Source organism: Apus apus, chromosome 1 (genome assembly GCF_020740795.1).
Source record: "Apus apus isolate bApuApu2 chromosome 1, bApuApu2.pri.cur, whole genome shotgun sequence".
NCBI lineage: Eukaryota > Metazoa > Chordata > Aves > Apodiformes > Apodidae > Apus > Apus apus.
The window spans coordinates 125,074,945-125,098,416 of record NC_067282.1 but is presented as its reverse complement, the minus strand read 5'-3'; the positions used below and the strand labels follow the sequence as shown (position 1 = coordinate 125,098,416).

The 23,472-nt window shown below is 45.9% G+C and overlaps 1 protein-coding gene and 1 gene segment (V, D, J or C); one reads left to right on the top strand and one right to left on the bottom strand.

The window, feature by feature from the left end:
- Positions 1-1,773: 1,773 nt before the first annotated feature.
- The window catches only part of LOC127396063 (T cell receptor beta constant 2-like), a 33,508-nt gene continuing 11,809 nt past the window's right edge, over positions 1,774-23,472 (top strand). The window contains 3 exon segments of the C gene segment in view: positions 1,774-1,842; positions 2,239-2,526; positions 19,274-19,281. Coding sequence covers positions 1,800-1,842; positions 2,239-2,526; positions 19,274-19,281 — 339 coding nt within the window.
- Positions 6,641-10,184, bottom strand: LOC127396081 (trypsin I-P1-like). The gene is made up of 5 exons (XM_051643679.1): positions 10,145-10,184; positions 9,267-9,435; positions 8,413-8,666; positions 7,549-7,685; positions 6,641-6,817 (listed from the first exon to the last, which is right to left on the bottom strand). Exons 1-5 carry the CDS (start codon positions 10,182-10,184, stop codon positions 6,668-6,670), a joined length of 750 nt encoding a protein of 249 aa, XP_051499639.1. The 3' UTR covers positions 6,641-6,667.

Here is a 23,472-nt window from a genome sequence, read left to right as displayed (position 1 = left end):
AACCCCCTTGGCAGGCTCATTTCCAGAGCAGAGGGGGCAATGACATAGGTGGTCTCAGTCCTTGAGTACTCCTTGAATTTGCCGAAGTGTGCTGCCAGAAGCTCTTCCCCCAGAGGCAGCACCAGGCTGAGACACCCAGGGCTCCACATCTAGGCCCCAGATCCCAGGGATAATCTGTCTTTGGAGGAACTTGGGCTACTGCTGGTCATGAGGAAAGGTGGAGGGACAGGCCACCCTGGCCCAAATTCTCAGCACCTGTTCTCCCTCATGCCTCCTGCTTTGGCCCACACTCAGTTCTTTCTTCCTTTCCATCCCACTGCATTGACAGTCCCTAGGCTCTTCACAGGCTGGAGAGAGCCCTGCACACACACACGCGTGCACACACAAACACACACACACTCCCCTCATATACCTTCCATCCCTGTCACAGCACCATCCTGGAGCACTTCCAATAGTCAAAGATGTGTGTGACCAGCTTGGTTGGAGTGGGCAAAGGCTTGGGATCCTGAGCATCTCTTGTTGCTGCAGTTGCTCTGTGAAGGAGAGGACTGCAGGAAGCAGCCAGGAAGGGGGGTACTTACCTGCTTTGTTTCCTGCCCCTCCTAGCCCCAGGATGAAAGATGTTTTAGGTAAGGATGGTGTGGGGCAGCTGAGACTCCTATCCTTCTCTTTCTTTTGTGACATTCAGAACATTCCTGACTCTGCTGCAGACAGTAAAAGAAAGAAACTGCAGTGGGATACACAGTTTACTGCAAGAGAGTGTCTGAAACTTGCAGGCACAGTTTTGGTCTTCAGAGAAAGGGCTGAGGGAAGAGCTTCACTGCAAAGCCCAGGAGAACCCTCAGCAGGCAGAATGCCTGGGGCTGTTGTGGTGGTTTACATGGTCCTGCTTCTCACTAATGTTAAGTGCTGTGCTCACAGTGCAGCAAAAGAACCAGCCACGGCTGGCAGAGAGAGAGAAAAAAATTCATCGGACATGTGTGCTCTTCAAACCTCATTATTCTGACTCTTAAGTATTTCAGAAGAGTAAAAGAACCTCTCAGCATTCCTCTATTCTGCCCCGGTGAGGTAAAATTTGGAGTACTGCATCCAGTTCTGAGCTCCTCAGTTCGCAAAGGATAAGGGACTGCTGGAAAGAGTCCAGTGTGGGGCCACCAAGATGATTAGGGGAATGGAGCATCTGTCCTATGAGGGAGCCTGGATCTGCTCAGCCTAGAGAAGAGGAGACTGAGGGGGGGATCTTATAAATGCTTATAAATATCTAAAGGATGACAGGACAAGGGGCAATGGGCAGAAGCTAGAGCATAGGAGGTTCAAGTTAAACATAAGGAAAAACTTTACTGCGAGAGTAACAGACAAATGGAAAAGGCTGCCCAGAGAGGTTGTGGAGTCTCCTTCTCTGGAGTTATTCAAAACCCGTCTGGATGTGTTCCGGCATGATGTACTCTAGGTGATCCTGCTCTGGTAAGGGGGTTTGACTAGATCATCTTCAGAGGTCTTTTACAGCCCTGACAACTCTGTGACTCTTCTTTGGACACAGACTCCCATGCAACCTCAACATAGTTCTGTCCATGCAACTCCCTTGTCCCTTCTCAACCCTCCCCCCACATCTCGGTAGGGTTTATACTTTCCTGTGATTGTGTACATCATTGCCCAGTGCTCCTCCACAGCCAATCCTTTCTCACATTTCATGTCCTGCCCAGCCCTAGTATGTCTCATGCTCACTCAGTGCTTCCTCTTCACATACCTCTGGGCAGCTACAAAAGGCGGGTCCCAAAAAGGACAGAGGCTTTTTCCCCATGGTTCCCTGCTGTTTCTTTCTGGTCATGCTGGCCTGTATGGGTAAGTGAATCCAACTGGCTCCCAAGCACTTCCACCAATTCTACTGCTGCTGTCCCAGCTGCATACCCTGTTGCTTGCAGTACTGCGTTCCCCAAGCCTCCTGTGCTGAGGATGGCCATTGAACGAGGTGGGCAGGAATCCTTGAATCTTCTGCAATGTCTATTTTTATCTTCTGTACACAGGCCTGGAATGGTTCCTTTTTTGGACACAAACTGCCCAGGAATGTTCCTCATCTATCAGAGAGAGACTGGAAACTCACCTGCAGATTTGAAGTGTTGTCCCATCCCTTCCACTGCTTTCCTGCCTGTTGTCTTCCTTCTCATCCTCATCTCTATCAACCTACTTCATGTTTCTCCTTTTTTCCTCCTCCTCAACATGCCTCCTTTTCTTTTCCAGCATTGGCTCTGGAACAGACCCCAGACAGAGTGGTACGACAAGGCCAAGATGTCAATCTGATCTGTTCCAAGAAGAAATCCTCCAGCACAGTTATGTACTGGTACAGGCTGCCCCTGGGGAAGGACTCCAGGCTGATCCTAGTGGCTTATGCATTCGAAGGTGCCGATGCAAATATTGAGAAGGATTTCCAAAGCCATTTCAAGGCCACGAAGATACAAGGAGATGCGATGACCCTCACAATACAGTATGCCTTTCTCAACGACTCTGGCATGTATTACTGTGCTGAGAGTGAAACACAGTGGCTGAACACAAACCTCCCTCTGCACAAAAGGGACCTGCTTTCCTCCTCCTCGGTGCTGCGCATGGCAGGACGATCCCTCTCCACTCATTGCTTCCTCTGCTTCCCTTTTTGTTTAACTCATTTACCTTATATTCACTTCTGTCAAGCCTTCTTCCCTTCTCTTCCTCCCTTTCGCTCCCCAACCAGAAGGTGGGGTCTTTCTGTCTCTCTTCAATCTGCACTCCATAGACTTTGTCTCATTTAACTCCAGTCAAACGTGGTGATCATCCTCACTGCCAAACAAAAAGGATCTTCCCGTGAGAAGCTCTTGGTGCACTTTTAGAAGAAGGCCAGGCAGGTGGCGCAGTAGCTGGTAGCAGCCAGTGGGAGCTGCCCACATGCTCCTCCGTTACTTGGCTGAGGTTATCCTGTGGCCAAGGGATGTGTGCACCACAGCACCACATGTACAGTGGTGTCTGTGTCAGGACCACTGCCTTCCATCCCTCGATTCACATACAGTTCACCTTTCCCAAACATATTCTATACATTACAGATTATGTTACCAAGCTGAGTGGCTAGCAGAAGGTTTCCTGACAGGGTAGAGCGCTATCTTTGTCACAGAATACACCAGTGCCAGAATACACAGACCAGCCTGGGACACTCCAGCAGGTTCCCACACTGAAGTTTATCATGCTAACATATGGGCTTCTCAAGCACAGGACACAACAGAGCAAGCATGGCCTGTTTGAGAGCACTTACTCCTCAAATACCGTGTGCTCTGCAAGGTTTCCAATGGACTTCCCTGCCTCCTGCACACCCCAGGGAGCCCTGTAGGAATTGGAGACCCTTCCCATGGGCATATTTAGCTCAGCCTCCTCTCACTATACCTGGAGTACTGGGGGAGGGTGTGGGGTTTCTCCCTGTTTTCTGCTCAGTTTAGCCCACAGCCTTTGTTCTTCTTTCCCTTTTCTTTTGACGAATCTGGGGTCATTCCTGAATCTCCTGTAGGCAGTTTGTGGAAATGAATGCAATGGGAACCAGTTGGACCTGCAACAGAAGGATTGCAAGCTGGAGAAGCCGCACCCTTTTGCTAAAAGGACACAGGGGAACATCTTCACTGCAAAGCACATGACAGCCTTGAGCAGCCTGATCACTTGCTAGCCTTCCACTGCCATGCCTTGGTGGGTCCACAGCACAACACAAACGTGCAGAGGCTCTGTCATGTCCCTGAAACACAGACAGTGCATCAGTGTACACAAACTGCAACCCTCATTTCCTGCCTGCAACAATTTCCCACAGCCTTAGATTGGTGAACCCCATGGATTGGATAGTGCCCCATGTAGAGAAGAGACAAGATTTTCTCTCTTTCTGGCCATCCTTGTCCTGCTACTCCTTTGCAGAATGCTACGAAAAAAGTAGAGCATCAGCTCTTCTCTGTCATGGAGAAGGGAAGTTTGTAGCATGATATCCCACAGCGAATACCGTTCTCAGAAATTGCTCCATGGTGCAGTCTCCCAAAAGCCAGTCTCAGTGCAGAGACAAAAGGTAGCCTTTTCTCTCCTTGAGATCTTCCTCTGGAGAAAGAGAACAGCTACAGAACTCCTCTCTGTCATGCTACAGCAGACACCAAGATGACAGGTCAGCAGTCTTTCTGACACCTGAGGTGACATTTGGGATATGTGGTGCTTGTCTCTAACAATCTAAGAGATAAACAGCGTATTCAGACACTCAGGGCATCTGGTGTTTGTCTTGAGACATCTAAGAGTTAAGCAGGGTTTGTTGCTGGACTAAAGAGATGTCTCAGCAACTCACTGAACCGTTTTACTCAGCAAGCCCACACGATGTGTCAAGAATGTGGCAATTGCCCCAGGCAACTGCAAACAGGGGAGTTTGGTTTTGGATGTGCTGAGACTGTGGACAAGGAGGCACACAATTGGTGCCACAGCTAACACTGAGCAAGGACACCCGGTGATAACCAGGGCTTGAATTAATTAAGAGTCTCAAAGAGTGTTTCGTGTATATCACCAACCTGGCAGAAAAAGATAGGGATAATTGGACCAAAGGAATGCACAAGGTGATAATTGATTTTGCTAAACATGTGGAACAGTGATTGGGTGACAGCCGTGGCCTATTCCAGGAATTAACTGTATAAAAGAGTGCCACTCTCAAGACACCTCCTAGGACTGGACCTCCACCACTCCCACCTTTGACTACAAGACCAACAGGATGCAGCTGGAGCTCTGGGTGTTGACTTCCCTTTAACTCTTTATTCCATTTCCTGAACTTTCACTTTCGTAGTTTAGGGTTAGTTATCACACCTATTATAAACTTATGACAAATATAGTGTTATAACTCCTACTGGCTGATCTGTACCTAAATAAAAGCCTGTCTGTGCACCCAATACTGTTTTATCTTTGTTTTGCCCTGGTGGGATCGCAAAGAATCTCCATGGATCTGATTATCGGATTGTAACACCTGGGCAACATGACATGGAGCACTGGGATACACAGAGAAGATTCCACAATGCAGCTTGCACGCTGGTCAGTCTGTGAGTGTGCTGGTATCTAGAGAGGAGAGAGCTGACGGGCACAGACACAAACATACATTCCTGAACTCTCTTTCTCTTCCCTTCATCTGGTGCCTCTTTTGTGCATCCCTGTGCTATGCACATGCTCAGAGGCCACGCAGCCCCATCATGCTCCTGTGCTAACACTTGTCTCCCATTTATGCAAACACACACACATGCTCACCCACAGAAGTAAGTCAGTGGAGCGCAGTATGTGCATCACAGGCATGGAGCAGTTTGCCTGCAGCCGTGCAGGGCCCAGGGCCACCTCAGCCCCACCACTGCTCCCCACTGGGTTGTGTCTGCTCCCATGCAGAGTGAGCTGGGACTGAATCCTATTGCTGGTTTCCAAGTTCCCTTAGCAGAGCTTTCACGGCCCCATGAACAGTGGAGTGCTGAGCTTTCCTAGTCAGGAAACATAAACCCTCCTTTCACTTCTTTCTACACAGACATCTAATCCCAGACTGAGAACATTCAGCAACTGCTCCAGAAAGGAAGGTGCTGGGACTGAAAGCCATTCATAACTAGAGTATTCTCTTAGCTGCACTTTCACAGCCCCTCTAACAATGGAGCTTTGTGCTTTCCTCATCACTTCACATTACCCTCTCCTTCGTGCCCAGAGAGAGCGAACTGCTCTTCAAAACATGTTTTTTTCTCCCTTCAGATCTCTCTTTGGAGAAGAAAGGCCCATTGGTGGAGCTCCTCTCTGTCAAGTTACAATGTACACCAGGATCATCATGTCAGCAGCCTGCTCTGTGCCGAGGGCAATGGCACGAACAGCACTGGGCCAAGCAAAGACAATCCCACACTGCAGGTGTCAGGGCACCTGAAGTTTCAGGGAGTTGGGAATGGAGTGTCAGATGTGGGACGTATCTTGTGGGAGAAGCAAAAACCATGCCACGTATCTTTGTCTCCTTTGCATAATACCTCTTTTTCTGGAGATCTCAGCCAATGTGGAATGAAGAAAGGAAAACCCAACAGCATCCTCTCTGCCTCAAACTCAGGCTTCCATCCAGCCTCATCATGTTCCTGTGATTGCATGCACACACATACCAGGCAACTGCAGGGTTCATACCACCCACTGCTGCGCCTGAGTGTTATTTTCACTCATCCCAGCCAGCCACTGGTGGTGCTGCAGGCATTAGTGATGTTCCAGCCAAGTAAGAGAGCAGATCCTGTGAGGATATTCCAACAATCTGAGAATCAAGGATGACCTATACTCTGCAGAGTGGAATTTCTTCTTTACCTATTGAAGACCATGACACATTATGGGGATAGTGACTGCGGACTGGGACTGTTTCCACGCTACTGCTCTCAGCCTCCTTGTCTGTCCTGAAGATGAGCCTGGAAAACGTTCCGAGACCCTGCTAGTTGAGAGGCACTACAAAGAAGAAATATTTTTTCCCAGAGTGACACTGCCTGCTTCTGTCCTCCACATCACAGCCTATGGAAGGACCCAAAGAAACATCTCACAAAGAAAGGGTGCCTAAGAGTCTTTATTTTTTGATAATTTTTTTATGTCCAGTCTCAAAAGAGAAGAAAATGATGAGGCAAAAAAGCAGGTCACATAGAACCAGAGTGTCTCAGTTGGCAGACATAGTTGTTCTGATCCAGGAGACGTAATTGCAGACCTTAGTATAAACGCCAGGATAGCCCTTCTGCGCACACCCAATACCCCAGGAGACGATGCCCTGGAGCTGCCCGTTGCAGACCACTGGGCCGCCGGAATCCCCCTGTGCACATGAAGGAGACAGGTTTTCAGCAAATGGAATCAGCGTGAGTGATAAGCCAGGGATCCCAGAGACCTCTGACACTCGAGTGCGTGCTGTGGAGCTCTTTCTACACAGGTAATTTCTGATTACCACACTATGCCTGATGTTACTGTACCTTACTCGCTCCAAGGGCACCACAGCTAAGGATGACTTAAGTTGCCTATTTTTGACAGGTGCAGGCCTTGGCAGATGCTTAGGATACATGTGTCTCAAATATTTTTCTGCCAAATATTTCCATGGAGCTAGGCAGATGTAAAGTGCTGAGCAATTGTCAGGTGTGTTTGTTTTCCAGACTGCCTGGACCTTGGCATACTGGCTATTCCATTTTCAATGTGCCCAAAACTAACATTTGTATCCTAAGCTCTACAGTCCCCACCGTTACTATTGACACTGGTGCAGTGCTTCTCCATTTTAAATAGCCCAAGGTGCAGGAGGTGGCAGAGTCTGCTTGTGGAGAATTAGGGCAAGAGGTATTAGGGGTCTGAAAGAAAAGAGGACAATGAGTAACTGAGTGGGGGGAAAAAAGCCTCGCTCAATAAGCAACTTCCAGCCTAAGTCTCTGCTGTTGTTCAAAAAGACAACGTTCAGACATGCCAGCGCAGTGAGTATAGCAGGTTCTCTAATACGGTGGCCTCTCCTACTAGCAAAAGGCAGGGGAGAAATATATGGGAAAGAAGAGGTAGGTATTTTACCTGGCAGGAGTCTTTCCCTCCCTCCAGGAATCCTACACACATCATGTTGTTGGTAATTTGTCCAGGGTAGGCACTGCTGCATTTGCTGGAGGAGAGTACAGGAGCCTTCAGGCACTGCAAGGTGTCTGGATAGTTGTCTATAAGAAAACAGAAAGACATGGTTGATGACATCTCTGAGATAACTTCAGAGCCCAGAGAAGATCTTTCTTAGCAAAAAAGTAATCCCTGAACATCTTGTTTTAATTTTTCCTCTGAACAGGAATGACAGCAGGGATTCTCACTGTTTAAACCGAACAGACCCTACCCATGGGTCCCCCTTCTAGACTGCAGCCATGTTAATTTTTTTGATACCTAGAAAATAATCCACGGGCAAGTGTGGAGGTCAGAGCTACTCCTGTAGCACCCATGCTGGAGGAAACCTGGGCCTCAGGAAAACCATCCTTTCCTCTGGTGTAGTTGTAGCTGTCATCAGAGGACTGCACACCAGTCACCATCCACACCTCTGGCCATTAGCGTAGAAGAATGCAGCTTCTTGTAGTATTTTTAGATCCACAATCCCAGATCGTGATCTTGTTCTCAGCAAACTAACCACTCTATTGACATTAGTTAACTTGGCAGTGCTTGGCGCTGCCACAATATTTATGGCAGTGTGAACATGCTGGTCAACAACACCTGGATGGCTTCAGTGAGTCCATGCTCATAGCACAGAAGAAGAGGAAGGACCTTATCAAAGCTGGCCTTTAGAGCAGTTAAACAGTTACTGTCCTACACAGACTAATCACTGAAAAAGGCCTGTCCCACAGCACTTCCCTGTACTGTCGGGAGTCAATTGTGAGTGCCCCCTGGGCCCTCATGAGTACTCACTGCCATTGCTGAGTGTGTTGCCCCAGCCAGAGATCAGGCATGTGGTGCCTGTGGCCACACAGCTGGTAGGCAGAGGAACGGTTTGGACGGCGCGGTTGATCTGGGCTGGTTTGTCAAGCTTGATGAGCATAATGTCATTGTCCAGTGTTGAAGGGCGGTAGCCAGAGTGGCGGATGACTTTGGCTGAACTAATCAACTGCTCTGTTGGTTCTTTCCTTGCCAGGTTATGCTTCCCAAGCTGCACTTGGATGCGACTGGAAAAGAGAAGGAATGGCATATAATTTACTGCTACTGTCAGGCTGCGACAAACCTCCATGTCACCGTATGCACTTGCTTCAACATTGCTATGGTAGTAGCTCTTTTCATGCAGGTCATCTTTCTTGTCCTGCACTAAGTCCTAGGATCCACACTGAGATCTTACCCGCTGCCAGCACAAACGGTGAATTTCTCCAGGTCTCTTTTGTTGAGCTGGAACAAGTTACATATACAACAGTGCCTTATAGAAATATTCTGGAAAGAGGCAGACTGCTATCACCCTGACCTCGTTCCTCTTCTTGTCCTCTAGTGACTAAGTTGTAGCAAGATTAAGGCGATCTATAAGGAAGGACAGCCTGCAACTCATTGCTAGATCATCACGTTGTCGTTTCAGAAAGTGCTCTGCATTCACATAAACATTTGCAGAAGTAGAAAACCCCTTATGATGTCCCAGCCCGGCTTCCTGAATGAGTCACCCATTCCTTGGTTGCCTTCTGTTAGAATGGAGTCGCTTGCACAGGTGAACCTCTCCCCTCAGAATTCCTGCTAGAAGTGAACTAGAAGAAAGAAATAGATTACAGAAGAATAAGTCCACTCACGACTTGTAGCAGTGAGCAGCCGACACGACCCACTGACTGTTGATGAGGGAACCTCCACAGAAGTGATAGCCAGCATTCAGGGAGACCTGGTAGGGGACAGAGTTCGCTGCACAGGTGTAGCCTCCCACGATCTTGTCGTCATCATCATCAGTGTTGATGGGGAAGGCAACTGGGAGATAAGAAGTGGCATATGTCAACATCTGGCATAAGGCATCTTGTTCCCCAGTGACTGACTGAAGCCTCTCACTTGTAGGCTGTTCTTCTGTATAAACTCATGGTAGCAGCGCTGGGCAAGTCTAATGGACGTTAATTTGCTACTCCTTAAAACAAGATGATCAGACTTAGATTGGTGTCTCACTTATCTGCATCTAAAGCACTGGCTGCTAGTCCCAGAGTGAACAGAAGAACATTCAAACGTTCTTGTTGGATTGGACCAAAGGTGGGTCTGTCTCAGAATCCTGTCTGCAGCAGCAGTCAACAGTGAACTGAGCGCAAGTAAAAAGCAAGTCTGCAGTGGTATTTCCGTGGAGCACACACCCTTACTCAAAAAATTGACGGTATCTTTAGGACTTCCTGAGTTACCTTTCTGAGGTAACTACTCTGAGTTATCCTTCAGAGGTGTTATCTTGCACCGTCATAGTCCTCAGAGGGAGACAGTGTTTTTTGAAGCTACGGACGCGTTTCATTCTTCCTCGGTCAAGAGCCACATTAAGCGAAACAAACAGACAGCAGCCAAAAGAAGCTGCAGTGCTCGCCCTTAAAACTTCTACAGGTTGAAACTGGACTTCACTTTCCCACAACAGACTACTTTGCAAATTTGCTCAGAAAATTATCTTCCTCATAAATGACATAAGTAAAAAGTAAAAAAATATACTCACCAGCCACACCAACAAAGGCGAGAAAGAGTATGTGTTTCATGGTCTTGACACAGCCTCGAGCCCAGACTGGTGGAATGGAAGTGTGAGCTGCTAGAAATACATTTTTTGAAATCACCTTATCTCTAGTCCAAGGTTTTATTCAGACAAAAGTACACAGTGGAAAATCTGAAGATCCAGACGTGGGCATTAACAGGCACTGGTAGAAAGTGCAAATAAGGTATCAGTTAACCATAAACCTTTCCTAAGATAGAGAGCTATTTTAAATTATTTCAGAGGGCAGCCTTCAATTTAAAAATACCTTTGCACTTTGGAAGATGTGAAGTTGTTTTTCTGCCTCATTCTTACATGCAGTACCTGTTCATAGCAATCCTCAAACTCTTTTGAGTCTCCTCTGTGTTGACAGTGTCATTCTTAAAAATGTGGACTTTTACCAGAAGCTGGATGTTCTAGCTAATGGACAATAAGATGCTGTACGTTTATTCTGAAGAAAAAAAAATAATAATAAAAAAGAGGCAAACAACAACAAATCAACCAACAACAAACCCTGCCCCCACAACAAAAAACAACACCAAATCCCTCTCCCAAAACCCCCAAATCTCTAAAACCAGAAAAATAAAGAAGCTCAGTGTTAAGTTTGTCACGGTTTTTTCAAGAAATTCTTTTTCTTGAGTAAGGGGGGTGTGTGTGCATTATCATACAGAACACGGTGTTTTCCCAAATAGAATTATTCAAAATTAATTTCAATAAGTGAGTAAGAAAACCTATTCTGTGCCCCCCACTACCTTCAAGTTCAGTGGTTCAAATGTGGGAATGTGTTCCACATCTCTTTGAAAGATTTCTCTCTCCCAATCTGTATGATTGTATCAGCCTAAGTACTGAACCACGCTTTTTATTTAGCTTTGGAAAGGTCTATAAACACTATTTTTTTCCACAGAAGACTTTCAGCGTAACATTGATGCTTATGGATACAATCTATATAAACAAAATTACTGTGAACACAAGTAGTGAGATCTTCTGAAATCCTTCTCTGAAAGAGTGATAACTTCTGTCATGATGCTGAGTTTGCTAAAGTTTAATGTGTTGGATGAATAATCATCTTCCAAGGAGCTACCAAGGTCATCACATTAGCTCCTGGGAGACATGGGGTAACCTCAAGTGACTGTAAACAGTTGCCATTTGCTTTGAGATGCTGAAATGGCACGAGAGACCAAAACATGAATAATCTTTCTACTCCATTTCTTGATCCATTTTTTGAGAGCTCTGGAGGACTGGTACGCACAGTCACACTGTGCAGATGGAAACTTTCCTTCGTTTCTTTCACGAGTCCAAGGCCAGGAACTCCTCCATGCAGTTGCATGACTTGTCCTGAGCTTTAAACTGGTATCTGGGCACAGTTTTTTTACAAACATAGTTTATCTGGTGTAACAAATAAGGATTAGAAGGTTCCTGTGGAAAGGGAAAGATCCGTAATAGCACTAAGCATGGCAAGAATTACCAAAGCTATCTAATCCCCTCATAAGTAAGCAGAGGAAGAACAATTTCTAATTCAGAATCATGTATAATTTGATCTTCCTGTAGATTTATAACTTCTTTGTCCAACAGATGTCACTGGCATATAAACAAGCTGTCTTCAGGATTTTTAAAATAATTTTTTCCTGAGACATCGTTCTAATAATCTCTTGGGTAACACCTAGGCTAGGAAAACATCAACCTTTTCCTTTTTTTCATAGGGATTAATATTTGGTTTAGTATCCACCCAAATTTCAGGAAAATCCAATAATTCAGCATCTGAATTGGGAATCTCCACCACACCTGTCTTTATCTTGGAACTTTGCTTTGCTTTACCTTGTCACTTATTTAATCTACTCTGATCTTTACCTGATCAGTTATTCTTAACAGCAGGAAAGGCATCACATAGGGCTGGCTGGTAATTGCCTTGTAGAAAAAGGTCTCTCTGAGACTCTCTGTGCTACTTGCTTCTCCTGACCTCTTCCCAGGCTACAGACAGAGCTGACAGTAAAAGTCCTGGGTCGTAGTTCCTGCGGTTCTTGTGTTCCTAAGTCCTTTATGGCAGACACCCAGGGAACCTAAGGCCCTCCCACTCTCCTGTCTGCCTCTCAGGGGCCCCTTTTAGAGGCTCCTGTGAATCCCAGAACTCCAGGGTGCATGGCAGCACAGCAACTCATGGAGCATACTGATCTCACATGAAGGCAAACAGGGTGGTTGTGATGCAGAGATCATCCAGCAGAAAGACTGCTTCAGAACTGCCCTTCAGGCCTTTCAGTGAAAACTGCGAAGGATGAAGAAACTCCTGTGCATTCAGGTTGAAACTGGAACAGCTCTTCCTGCCCCTCCCTCCTTTCTTGAGGATGACAAATCCCTCCCTTCCTGAAAAGTAAATACCCTCATCTGCTCAATGCTGTTCAACATTCCAGAGACCCACTGTAAGGGTTTTCTGTGGGTCTTTCAAAAAATACACTCCTGGAGCTGCTTCTGCAGCTGCAAATAATCTCTCATTTACTTCAGTGATGCTGCAGCAGAATGCTGGTGGCTCCAGGGCCACAGGTAGGAGGAGGGTTGTTGAATGGAGCACAGCTGTGCTAGATATGAGCAAAGGACAAGCAATGGCAGCTTGCATTTCCAGGAGTACATGTTCCTAGTTCAAGTCTTTTGGTCAGCTGTGTCATCACTGGACTCAGATAAGCTAAATACATTTGTCCCGGCTGATGCAAGATCCTGGGAAAGGAAAACCTGGTGAGACCATGGGCCGGCAGAGATTAAGCTTCCCAGGAGCATTAAAGAAGAGGAGTTCCATAGAATCATAGAATGGTTTGGGTTGGAAGAGACCTTAAAGATCATCTAGTTGCAAACCCCCTGCCATGGGCAAGGACACCTTCCACTAGACCAGGTTGCTCAAAGCAACCTGGCCTCAAATGCTTCTAGGGAGGGGGAGCATCCATAACCTCCCTGGGCAACCTGTTCCAGTAAAGAATTTCTTCCTAATATCCAATCTAAATCTACTCTCTTTCAGCTTTAAACCATTACCCTTGCAATGCGTAATAGGTTGCAAGTCTGCAATTAGGTTCCTCCAGAGCCTTCTTTTCTCCAGGCTGAACAACCACAACGTTCTCAGCCTTTCTTCCTAGGGGAGCTGTTCCAGCCCTCTGATCATTGTCATGGCCCTCCTCTGCACTCGTGCCATGAGCTCCATGTCCTTCGTACGCTGGGGGCCCTGGAACTGGACACAGCACTCCAAGTGGGGTCTCACAAGAGTAGAGCACTGCCTCCCTCAACATGCAGGTCCCACTTCTTTTGATGCATCCCAAGATACAGTTGGCTTTGTTGGCTGCAAGTGCACATTGCCGGCTCATGTTGGGCTTCTCATCAACCAACATCCCCAAGTCCTTCCCCTCATGGGCCCACCTGTCATGCCTGTCAAGTTCCCTTTGGATGGTGTTCCTTCCCTCCACTACGTCAGCCGCACCACACAGCTGACAAAGACGTCACCACGTCACTGACAAAGATGTTTAACAGCACCGGTCCCAACACTGACCCCCAAGGAACGCCACTCATTGCTGGTCCCCGGCTGGACATTGAGCCATTGACCACAACTCTCTGAGTGCAACCATCTGTCCAAGTCCTTATCCACTGAGTGGTCCATTCATCAAGACCATGTCTCTCCAATTTAGAGACAAGGTTGTCATGCGGCTCTTCCCTTACCCGCTAACGCTATAACCTCCTCATAGAAGGCCACCAAAATTTGGCAGCCATATATTTACCCTTATTGAAGCCATGTTGATTGTTACAAATCACCTCCTTATAATCCATGTGCCTAGCATAGTTTCTCAGAGGATCTGCTCCACGATCTTGCTGGGCACAGAGGTGAGGCCCACGTCTTCTTTTCTTCCCTTTTTAAAACAGGAGTTCTGCTTTCCCTTTTCCAGTCAGTGGGAACTTCACTGGATGGCCACAGTTTCTCAAATCTAATGGACAGCGGCTTTGCAACTTCATTTGACAGTTTCTTCAGGACCCAAGGATGCATCTCATCAGGTCCCATGGACTTGTGCATCTTCAGGCTCCATAGAGGGTCTTGAGCCTGATCTACCCCTACAGATGGCGATTCTTCATTTTCCCAGCCCCTGCCTTTGCCTTCTGTGACTTGGGCAGTTTGCTGGTGAAGACTGAGGCAAAATGGTCATTGAGTACCTCAGCCTTCTCCATATCCTGGGTAAGCAGGTCTCACTGTTCTTTCCAGAGAGACCCCACATTGTCCCTAGTCTTCCTTCCAACATACCTATAGAAGCTTTTCTTGTTGCCCTTGATGTCCCTGGTCAGATTTAATTCTCTGAGGGCTTTAGCTTTTCTAATCTGAACCCTGGCTGCTTCAACAGTTGCTCTGTACTCCTTTAATCCTGACCCTTAAGCTCTCAGTCACCTCCTCAACCACCCTCAGGCAGAACTCCATGCACACTGCTGGTCACTGACATAGAGGGTGACACCACCTTCTCCACCACCCTGCTTATCCTTCCTAAACCTTACATTCCAAAACTCCACTCCTAGGAGTCATCCCACCAGGTCTCCACTATGCCAATAAGATTGTAGCACTGGAAGCACATGCATGTCTCTTAGCTTTTCTTGTTTATTCCCCATACTACATGTTTGCATAGAGGTATTTAGTTGGGCTCCTGATCAAGCTGACTTACTGGCTATAATTCCTATGAGGTATTTCTCCAGTACTTCCCTGTTGGCTTCTACTACCCCAGAAACCCTTGGCTCAACTGTGTAAAACTTCCAGTCTGCTGCTGTGTAGCCAGCACATCTCCAGTTAAGAGGATGAGGGCCCTTTCTAGGACCCTGTCCTAGCCTCTCGCCTTGTCCTCTCTGTCTGCACTTTTCTTCAGTGTCTTCTATTTTCAGCCATATCTCAGTCTCCTGAAGAGATGGAGTAGGTAAGACATGACAGGGGTGTGTAAAATTGTGAATGGCATGGGGAGACTGGAGAAGGGTGGATTTCTTGCTGTCTCTTCCTGTACAAGAATTAAGGGTAGCAAACAAAGCTAGGGAAAACAAGTGAAGGAAAATTCCTCCTCTTTTAGGAAAGCTGTGAAGCCTCTTCTGAGGGTTTTTTTGCAAAAGCAAAAGGTTAATATGGCCTCAAAAAAAAAATGAGAGGACACACTCGTGGAAGAAAAATTGATTGAAGGCTGTGAGGTTAAAAAGCACTCTATCTGACCTCCCTTGTCCCCAGAAACTACTTGGTGTTAGACAGTTCCCTGCTCAAATATCCCAGTGAGAGACCAAAAAGAAGTGCAGAACACTCTGGACTCTCAGCCATCTGCCAGAGTGTATCCCATGACCTAGACAAGAATAGTCAGGGCTACCAAAGTCCTTCAAGAAAGTCTGGATAATTACCCAAAGTAATTTTTTAATTACCCACCTTCAATTTCTAGAGAGCATACACAGGGTCCTGCCAGCAGCTTGGCCTCTTTTGAGCACAATGGAAGGGGCCAGGTCAGACCTGCCCTTATAAAGATGTGTGTGTGTTAGAAAGTGGGTATATCTGACTACTGCTGTGTCCTTCTTGTTCAGTCTGAGATGAGAAGTGGGGATAGGACTTAAATAATGGGAACATTTGCCCTAATGTTTCCTAGTTCTGGAAGGGGCTTGTTCAGGGAGTAAAATACCTAGCCTTCCAAAGCAAAGTAAACTCTCCTTAGAGCATGTCTTTCCAGATGACTCCTCTTGTGTTCAGGCACTAGAATCTCTCAGAAAGGATCCCCAGGTAGAGCACCCTCCTGCCTTCTTTCCCCTATAGTGGGTTCCTGTATTACTTGGATAAATCTTCAACTCTAATTCGGAGAGCAACTGATTGCAATGCACGTTTCCTTCTCCAGCCTTTGAGCAAAATTTCTTTAGGTCCGGGAAATTCTCCAGTTGCCTTAATAGATATTTTTTTCCTGCCCTCCTCTTTCCTTCTTGTCCAAAGCACAGACCTGAGGCCTCTAGAGAGGAGTGTGGCCAAGGGAGGCTGTGACACCTAAGGAACAGCATCTGGTTTGGGTGGAAAAGGGACTGGGAAACCAGGAGAGGGAGGGGAAGAGTGAGAGGCAGAGGCAAGGATAGAGGGAAGGGCTTTGGAGTAGTTGAAGACACTCTCCAGAGAGAGTGGAGGGAGCTAAGGTGGATCACTGGAGTTCAAGATGTCCAAAGAACAGCCAAGATCAACTCAAGAGACACAAGCGCTGAGGTATTCTGAGTGATGGAGCAAGCGGCAGAAAGCAAAAATCAGATGCCTCGCCCCGGCTCCCTGGGCTTCATTCTGTTTGTGGTAATGCCCCGATCCTGGCTAATATTAAGCCAGGAAGAAACTCCATTTCAACTTATGCTACCGCCATAGAAACTGCCAGATCCTGCAATGTTTCCATCAAAGCTACTGACAGTTTCCTGGAGAATGAGTATAAGGTTGGAGAAGGGGAACTAAAATCTCCAGAAAACACAAAACCAGATGTAGAAGATCTGCATTCCCCTGCTCCCAGCAATGCCATTGCACTGAATGGACCTACCTCATACTCATTGATTACTTAGGGCATGGAGGGTCTTCACCTTTCCCCACAGAGTTCAAATCTTCCCATAAACCCCTGCCCTGATACCTCTCTTAGAACAGTTTTTTTACTCTTTTGGCATATTTTCTGCTCATCTTCCTCACTGCCGTGGAGCTGTGACATCTGCCCCCACCTATGGAAGTCCTATCCAGCAGTCCCACTGCAGCCCCGCCCTTCCTGAAAATTATTGTGGCCCTTTTTTTTTTTTTTTTTTTGTGGGGGGGGCTTCATTTCTCCTTGAGCCAAGGGTATTGGACCTCATGTCCACAGGGAGTCCACCACTGCTCACCACGTTGCCTCTGAAGCCATCATTACCTTTGCTGCTACAGAATCACAGAATCACAAAATATTAGGGGTTGGAAGGGACCTCTGAAGATCATCAAGTCCAAGCCCCCTGCCAGAGCAGGACCAAAAAAACCCCAAAAAAACTAGGGCAGATCACTCAGAAAGGCATCCAGACAGGTCTTGAAAGTCTCCAGAGAAGGAGACTCCACAACCTCTCTGGGGAGCCTGTTCCAGTGCTCTGTAACACTCACAGTAAAGAAGTTCTTCCTCATGTTGAGGTGGAACTTACTGTGCTCAAGTTTGAATCCATTGCCCCTTGTCACAGGGCACAAGTGAAAAGAGGTTGTCCGTGCCTTCTTGACATCCAGCCCTCATGCATTTATAGACATCAGTTAGATCCCCCCTCAGTCTTCTCTCTAGACTGAAAAGTCCCAGGTCTCTCAGCCTTTCCTCATAGGGCAGGTGTTCCAGTCCCTTAAACACCCTCGTAGCCCTCCAGTGGACTCTTTCACATAGATTTCTGTCCCTCTTGAACTGGGGAGCCCAGAACTGGACATGCTGCCAGCATTCTGAAGGAAGTTTGGCTGTCTCCTTGGATGAGTCTTCCTGAAAATCCAAATCCTGCTACTTAGACATTTGTGTGAGACAGTCACCTCTGCCTCCAGTTTAAACCTCACTTCACCTCTCTGTGTCTATTCCCAGGCACCTAGTGAAAAGCTCATTTTACCTAAGGAGCTGCCATGATACCAGCACCAGGAGACAAACATTTGCCCCTCCATTGCTCTTTCCTCAGCATTGCTCTGGGGTCTGAAGTAATCCATCTATGCTTCCATCCTTGCTACAGCTGCCATCTGAGGATACAGATGCCATCTGGACAGGATGCTCAACTAGCAAGACTGTCCTGCTTCCATGAAAGCTTCATAAAGCTCCTAGAGCTCTGGGACATACACACCTTTGAATGCAGCAACAGTTCCCTATTCTGTTCCAAGTGTCTGTCAGTCCCTATGTGGCACCAAGTTGTTCTACCTGTGGTTAACTGCTGCTCTTCTCTGCTGATAACTTTGCAGCCACATACAAGTGAGGATGCTAGAGTAAAACCTTGCTGTGAAGGAAGACCTCCTCCAAGCTAAAGAGACACAGCTCCCTCAGCCTTTCCTCATAAAGGAGAAGTTCAACTATGAACATGAATGTCTCTAGAGCTTCAGGCTTCAGGCTCTGGAGACAGTGGGGGCGATATCAACAAAACAGGAAGAAGAAGAGAAAACTTCAGTAATAATGCTTATTGTTTGGAAGGTGCAATATCAGGATTACTGAAGAAAATAATCGAATGTAAACATGTATATTTCAAAGTACTTGCAAGAAAAGAATAAACTATAAAAATGCAAGATTTTTTAATCTTACATATACATAAAAGAATAGATAGTGGTATAGACTAAGATAAGGCTAACTGGGATATACTTGGCAGACTGGAAAAAACGAGTGTTCATTAGACTAATGTCTAACCACAGTTTTTGCTTTCAGAAAAAAAAAAGGCTCGCAAAGATGCCTTGCTTTTTAGAATTAGGAAGTGAGTTAGAGTTTCTAGGAAGACTAAACTGCAGGGAATATACTTCACTGACTGGAAAATGGGAGTAAATAATCTGTGATTAAACATGATTTTTGTACCTCTGCTATCTTGATTTTTGTTTCTGTCTAACATAAATTCTAAGGTATCATCTTTGAGGTATGAAGAACATCGTCTCTAGAATAAAACAATATATGATTATATTTATAGGAATAAACCTTCTGGAAAGATGGCCCCAAGTTATATCCACAGGTGCAAATGAGTAAAAAAATCAATTACGAGGCAAATATTCTCAGGTTCATGGCTGGCAGATACAATACCCAGGCATGTATGATGTTGGAATGAAAGACATGACAGCCAGAAACTTGGTCTTCAAGCACTCTCACATTTTTGTTGGGAGCTCAGAACACTGCCTATGTTGTGAAAATCAGAACAAGAGGAGGGGCATCGATGTCTCTAGCCTCTTCTCTCTTGACTCACAATGAGCAGTCACACACTTCTGGGACAGCTGATAGGCCATGCTGTCTGTTTTGCTTGCTCTTTTTCCTGGTGAGTGACAGATCTATCTGCAGCACACCTCTCAACCAGGCCATGCAGGGCTAGTATGAAGTAAGGGACTTTTCTTAGTCATCATTTGTACTTCTCCTCCATTTCTCTTTTTCTCTCACATACATGCAGGTGCTGGGGTCAGAAACCTCATCACACAGTGGCCAGAAGAAACCTTTAAGAGAACTGGAGAGACTGTGGACATCTCCTGCTACCAGAATTATACCACACTTGCCTGTATGTTCTGGTACCAACAGCCTCTGAGAAATGGTCTGAAGTTAGTAGCCAGTACTTCTTCATGGATGCAGAACTCTTATGAGGCAGGTTACAGCAAGGTGAAGTTTGAGATAAGCAGAGACAGTAATGAACATTCTGTGATGACGATCAAGAATGTGACATCCAAGGATGTAGCCACATATTCCTGATCACACAGCACACCAGGGGGATTGAGCACTAAAATAAAATCCTCACCTTGCCTGAGTGAGAGACTGAGTCTCTGAAAAATATGAGTGAGACAGATTGGAGAGGAACAGATCAAGAGCAGAATAAAGACAAGGAAGAAGTGGGGGAATAGAGTCAGGGTTTTTTGGAGGGAAGACAGACAGACAAAGCAGTGCAGCAGCATCTAGCTTCAAAGACAAAAAGCCTTCAGAAATACAAACACATAAATCACCATTAAGAATTGAGGCAGTGCTGATGTGGTTAGTGAAAGACAGCAGATACCCTTAGGATCTGTGCTATAGAAGCATAGCCATGTTCTGAACCTCTTGAACCTCTTGTTCCCCATGAACCCCACCATAGCACCAAGAAAAGAGTATAAAGCAGAAGGAGAATACATGGTTCTTCCATATACTGATGATCCACCCAAAGACAGAGAGATTCATTCACCCAATGAGAGATTCATTCGTGTAAGAGGAGAGCCCAGGCTCTGGTTATATGGCACCAGTACAGGTGGAAGGAAGCATACCCAGGGGACCAGGCATATCTTCCAGTGTGGAAGGGCCAGCCCCTTGACAGCTTTACAAGGAACAGTGTGCCCTGCTGCACTTTTATTCACATGCTCCACACACCACTTAATGCAGGATCCCTCTCTTCCCTCCTCCTGAAATGCATACACTTCTGAGGTGGACAAAGGCATCTATTCACAGCAAAACCCCACGGGCAGAGAAAGGAAACCACAAAAAGCTGCTGTCACCTGGTGTTTCCCTTGTGAGGTACAACTGAAGGCAGAAATTTTCTCCCATTTTGCCTCTGTCTTCATTGCTTGCAGAAGTGAGCCTTCGAGGAACTAATTGCCCTTTTGTGATGGGTCTGGGAAAAGTGAGTGCTAGGTATGATTAGAATTCTGCCACCTGCCACTGCCTGTCTGTGCTCCTGTTTTCATCACATAGCCTAGGACTTACCTTTTCTTAAAAAATAAAAAGGAAACAGCATGTAAAAGACCAGAAGGTATCTTTAAGAAAGTATGGCTATATACTTGTGTATTTTGTATACTTGTATATACTTTGTGTATTTTGTGTCCTTGACAGCCTGCACACCACTGAGCACAGACTGATAGTTTGTCCAATGGGCTCATTTGGAGGACATAGCATATCAAGCACATAACTGTCACAGGCAGAAAATGTACCGTGCTGCTCACTGATGTGGCAAAGATGGATATGCTGAAGCAAAACATAATATTTGATTACAACAAAAAAAACAGTGGGAGGTGATGACAATAGCTGGTGGGAGCAAGGAGTGGTAATCAGCTGGGAGCATATCCTGTAAAAGATGCCCAAACTCCTTTTCACCGAAATTGCTAGGATTAATCACTTTTGCCAGGATGAATCATTTGATTTCATGCCAGGATGCTGGTCTTCTGATAGGCCATACTACATAAATGTTACTTTGCTTCCAGGCTTTACTCTAAAAGAAGCTAAACTCTTCTTGGTTAGGGAAATCTGGATGTATGGCAGAAATTTGTGTTCGTTGTAGTTTAACCCTGGACACGGTGGAGGCTCTGAAAAGGCTAAATCTAGTTGCACCCTAGACTTACCCCAGTCCTCCAAAGCCATTTTTTAAAGACTTAGCTTCACACACCATTCTTTGCACACCCTGGTAGCTAATATTCTTCTGACTCCGGGAGCTGCTCAGCAAAGAGCGTAACACACCACTTCTTGCTCTGAGGGAGCACTTGTGCTCCTCAGAACTCACTCAGGTCTATGAACTACTTACTGTTCATATCATTCTACAGACATCCCACAGGGAAGCACTGGGAAAGTATTGTCTCTCACACAGCAGAGACACACCAAGTTCCATATTCACTTCAGCTTCTAATCTTCTTATATAAAGATCATCTTTACACAGTTACCAAACACATTCACCCTGTTGATGTCTGGAATTGTTACTGGTGATTCAAAAGCCCTGCAAAATTGTTAGAAAAAGCAGTTTCTGCTGGAATAAAAAACCAATAAACATCATGGTGGCAACTTTGGGAGTGACTTCTGAGTGAGTTTTTGTTCATTTGTGTGTTTGTTTTTAACGTATTTTTTGTGTGTTCCAGTTCCTGAAAACTATTATGTTACAGTCCTAGCTCAGACCTCTTGCATAAACTCTGAAAACCTGTTTTATCAGCTTTGGGAACAGAGGAATTCTCAACTCTTGAACATTTTTAGAGTGGCAAATGCAATTTTAAGGCCCTGCAAAAACATACTTATCAGTAGCCTTCAGTGTTCAGCAGATTAATGAGTTGGCTGTTGACTGGTCACAGCTGTGCAATTCCCAGGTGATAGTGGAAAATGACAGACAGTGGTCATTGACATCTTTAAGTTCTGCAGTCACAGGTCCCTATTCCAACTCTGACTTACAGTTTTCTCATATGAAGTGCTACTTTTGCCAGCTTGAAGCGACACTGCACCAAAAATCAGTTATTCTAAGAAGTTTCTCATGAAACAGTTATTTTCTCCCTTTAGAATATCAGAATTCTTTTGGTCGAAAAAGATATTAACAATCATTAAGTCCAACCAAGCTCCTTGTCACACTCCCTATCCTCAGATTTATTCTCCTTCATCTTTTGTTTCAGAATGGGAGCTGTAGCTACAGAAACCATAAGCAAAGGTACTTATTTGAGACGCTCAGCAGTGACATCTCAGGCACATCTGTGTAAACAGATATATTCATAATAAATAACAGTTTGTCAGTCATAGCCTACCTGCAGCCTAGAGGTTGTACTGGCCACTTAAAAGATAAGATGACGGAAGGAGAGGCTGTGTAAATCACACCTCTGTGCAGATAATGATGTGATGTGATCATCCTGCAAGTACTGGGAGGGTTTCACAAAATCACAGAATCACAAAATATTTGAAATTGGAAGGAGCCTCTGAAGGTCACCTTGCTCAAAACTCCTGCTCAAGCAGGGCCAGCTAGACCCAGTGGCCCAGGACTGTCTAGACAGCTTTTCAACCTCCCTAGGCAACCTATTCCAGTGCTCAGTCATCTTAACAGTAAAAAAGTGTTTCCTTGTGCTCAGAAGGAACAACCTACATTTCAATTTGTGCCAGTTCCTCTGGTCCTGTCACTGGGCACCACTGAAAAGACCCTGTCTATGTCTCCTTTGCACTCTCCCTTCAGATACTTACATACATGACTTAGATCCCTCCTGATCCTCCTCTCTCTAGGCTAAAAAGTCACAGCTGTCTCAGCCTCTCCTCCTATGTGAGGTGCTCCAGATCCTTATTTGTCCTTGTGGCCATTCACTGAACACTCCCCAGTATGACCAATTCTCTTGTAGTGAACAGCCCTAAATCGGACACAGTACTCCAGGTATGGCCTTAACAGTGCTGAATATAGGGGAGAGTCACCTTTCCCAACATGCTGGCAATACTTTGTCTAATGCAGTCCAGGATACCATTCAATTTCTTTGCAGCAAGGGCACATTGCTGGCTCATGTTCCACCTGCTGTCCACCAGGACCCTCAGGTCCTTCTCTCCCAACTTGCTTTCCAGATGAATCGCCCCAAGTATATATTTGTTCATGGGATTACTCCTCCCCAGCTGTGAACTTTGCATTTCCCTTTGTTGCGTTTGATTTGGTTATTGTTGGCCCATTTGTCTAGCTTCTCAGGTCTGTCTTGATGGCAGCATGACCCTGTGGTGTACCAGCCACTCATTCCAGTTTGGTGCTGTCTGCAAAGTTGCTGAGAGTATATACTGTCCCGTCATCCAGATCATTAACAAAGATGTTAAAGAGAAGATATTCCCATCACAGCTGCTGTTTCTCAGGCTTCCTGTGAGACAAGAACTGATTCAGAATAGAAATAACAGGACAGTTAATCTTATGTTAATCATCCAATA

Bases quoted from the DNA above. Each gene is read 5' to 3' on its own strand.
- LOC127396081 (XM_051643679.1), bottom strand. From the start codon at position 10,184: ATGAAACACATACTCTTTCTCGCCTTTGTTGGTGTGGCTG. The intron at 8,667-9,266 runs GTGAGTGGACTT...TCTCTTTTCCAG, and splicing joins GCTGCTCACTGCTACAAGTC to TCGCATCCAAGTGCAGCTTG. The intron at 7,686-8,412 runs GTGAGTACTCAT...GTTTTCTTATAG, and splicing joins CAACACACTCAGCAATGGCA to ACAACTATCCAGACACCTTG.